The sequence below is a fragment of the Gekko japonicus genome, unplaced genomic scaffold, assembly GCF_001447785.1.
Source record: "Gekko japonicus isolate JY-2015 unplaced genomic scaffold, Gekko_japonicus_V1.1 scaffold849, whole genome shotgun sequence".
Lineage (NCBI taxonomy): Eukaryota > Metazoa > Chordata > Lepidosauria > Squamata > Gekkonidae > Gekko > Gekko japonicus.
This window is the reverse complement of record NW_015163112.1, coordinates 302573-304675: the sequence shown is the minus strand read 5'-3', so window position 1 is coordinate 304675 and position 2103 is coordinate 302573. Positions and strand designations below refer to the sequence as shown.

Here is a 2103-nt window from a genome sequence, read left to right as displayed (position 1 = left end):
AACCAGGAGCTCCTTGCACCGAGCACACACCCAAGACTTCTGTCCAGTGGGTAGATAGTCATACATGTGACTCTCCGTGCAAAACACTGGATAGCCCCCAATCCCCTGCTGGCATTCTGGCTTCATAATTCTTTTAAAATAAGTAAATATAACCCCCCCTTTTAAAACCCTTTGTATTTAAGTGGTTTTTCTTGTCGAAGTCAAATTACTTTACGGGGAAGACAAAGAGCCTAGGGCCTTGGCTTTCTGGCTCTTCTTGGGCTTCTTACAGAGCCCCTTGTTTAAGAGTCCCTAGGCTAAGAGCCACAGGCAAAGAGCCCTTTAGCTCGCCCTTCGGCTCGTGCCTCTGGCAAGGTACTTTCTTAAATATTGAATTACAGTCAATCACAGTCAAACAATGCCCCTTCCTCTCCCTCTCTCAAGCAGCCAGGATGCTGCAACAACTCTAATCGCTTTCACACACTCCCAAACACAGTCCTCCCACACAATATCCTCAGCTGAAAGCAAGTAAAAAAACACTCACCCCTCTAGCAGCTCTGTCTCCTGCTCCTGCTCAGAGCTCAGCTGGGAAAGGTGACTGGCTGAATGACCTGCACTAAGAGTTCATGAACTCAGGCACACTTTGGCCTTTTGCTCATAGCTCTGTCATTCCACCTAACTGGACTTTCATTCACTCAACTGGGGCTTCATAAGCCACAAGCCTTCTTCTCTTCCATTCAGTCTATACAATTTTCTGTTCCTCCTATTGGCTGCCAGCAGCTGGAGCTCTGTTTTCATGTTCTTGGATAGTATCACACACGTTCAACCTTTTTTTTAAATGCCAGGAAAATATGTATTTCAGATTCAAAGAGCCAATCACAATTGCTCAAAAGCATGTTAACAACATTTCATGCACCAATCCCAGTCAGAGCTGTGCAAAGCTTTCACAACTCTAGGGCCTTTGCGCACAACGGCACAAAAGACGGAAACAGAACACTTGGGGGTCAGTAAGACAGAAAAAGGTAATGGCTGAGGGACAACACAGCTTAAAACTGACACATCTGACAACTGAGGTCACACTACCCTCAACTATGCGGTCCTTTCAGAACTGGAGAGAAACCCCCAAGCACACGGAACCACAGCACACAACAAAGATCTGAGAACCTGGGTGACAAAAACGGCGAAAAAGAGGCTTTGAAAGGTACATGAACATTACATCTGAAATATTACATCCTCAACAGGAAATCTTCCAAATCCTCTCCACCCCCACAAAAATAAAATCCCAGCTCTGTCCACTTACATTGGAGCTGAAGTGCACTCCATCATAGCGATAGATCTTGTGGGGGGCCCGCTTGAGCACTGGGTCAACAACAAGCTTGTAGTTTCGCCACTGGAAATTAGGGGTTTTTTGGAAGTCACCCCCACCTTCTTGATCCATTCTGACTCATTTACACTGCAGAGGTGAAAAGGAAACAAGACAAAAAAAAACAAAACAAAGTTATCCTCTGCAAGAAGATTGTAAAACAGAGGAGCCCCATCGTAGCCAGCTCTTGGGAACCATCATCCTCTACTAATTTGTTCAGTTTCTGTAATTTACACAGGATGCAGCATTTTAAATCTGAGCGCACAGTGCAATCCATCCCGGTTTTGTTGTCAGCACAAAGAGCTAAGCAGGATGGTGGTATCAAGGAGAAAAATAATAATACAAAACACTGTTAAGACTATTAGTTTATTCTTATTACTTATTAGATTTGTTAATCACCCCTTTCCAGCTAATGCCGGGCTTGGGTGATGTACAAGGCATAGTGCCATAAAATATACAAAACATTAAAAGACTAGATGAAAGATGATCCCAGGTAATGAAAAACAAACAACTGAACAGACTACAGAATCTTAAGTGTTGCAACCTCTACTTCAATGTAGGAAGCATACCCTATAAATACAAGTAACCCTAGCAAATGCTCACCCAATATTTCTGTTGAAGAAGCCTGAAGGAAGATGATTCCACAGGCTCCTGAAGGCAGTCTTTTTCTGTTGCTCAGTCCTCCTTAGTTGGAAGCTTTAAAACCAACTTAACTTGTGAGTCCATTCCTTCTTGGCCTATCCTCAAAGCAAATTTTCTCC

The 2103-nt window shown here is 43.7% G+C and overlaps 1 protein-coding gene across 1 annotated transcript in view; it reads right to left on the bottom strand.

Annotated features, from left to right (window-relative positions):
- SETD1A (SET domain containing 1A) overlaps positions 1 to 1417 on the bottom strand; it is a 35266-nt gene extending 33849 nt beyond the window's left edge. Inside the window, 1 exon segment of the mRNA XM_015406834.1 lies at positions 1280 to 1417. Coding sequence (XP_015262320.1) covers positions 1280 to 1417 — 138 coding nt within the window.
- Positions 1418 to 2103: the final 686 nt, after the last annotated feature.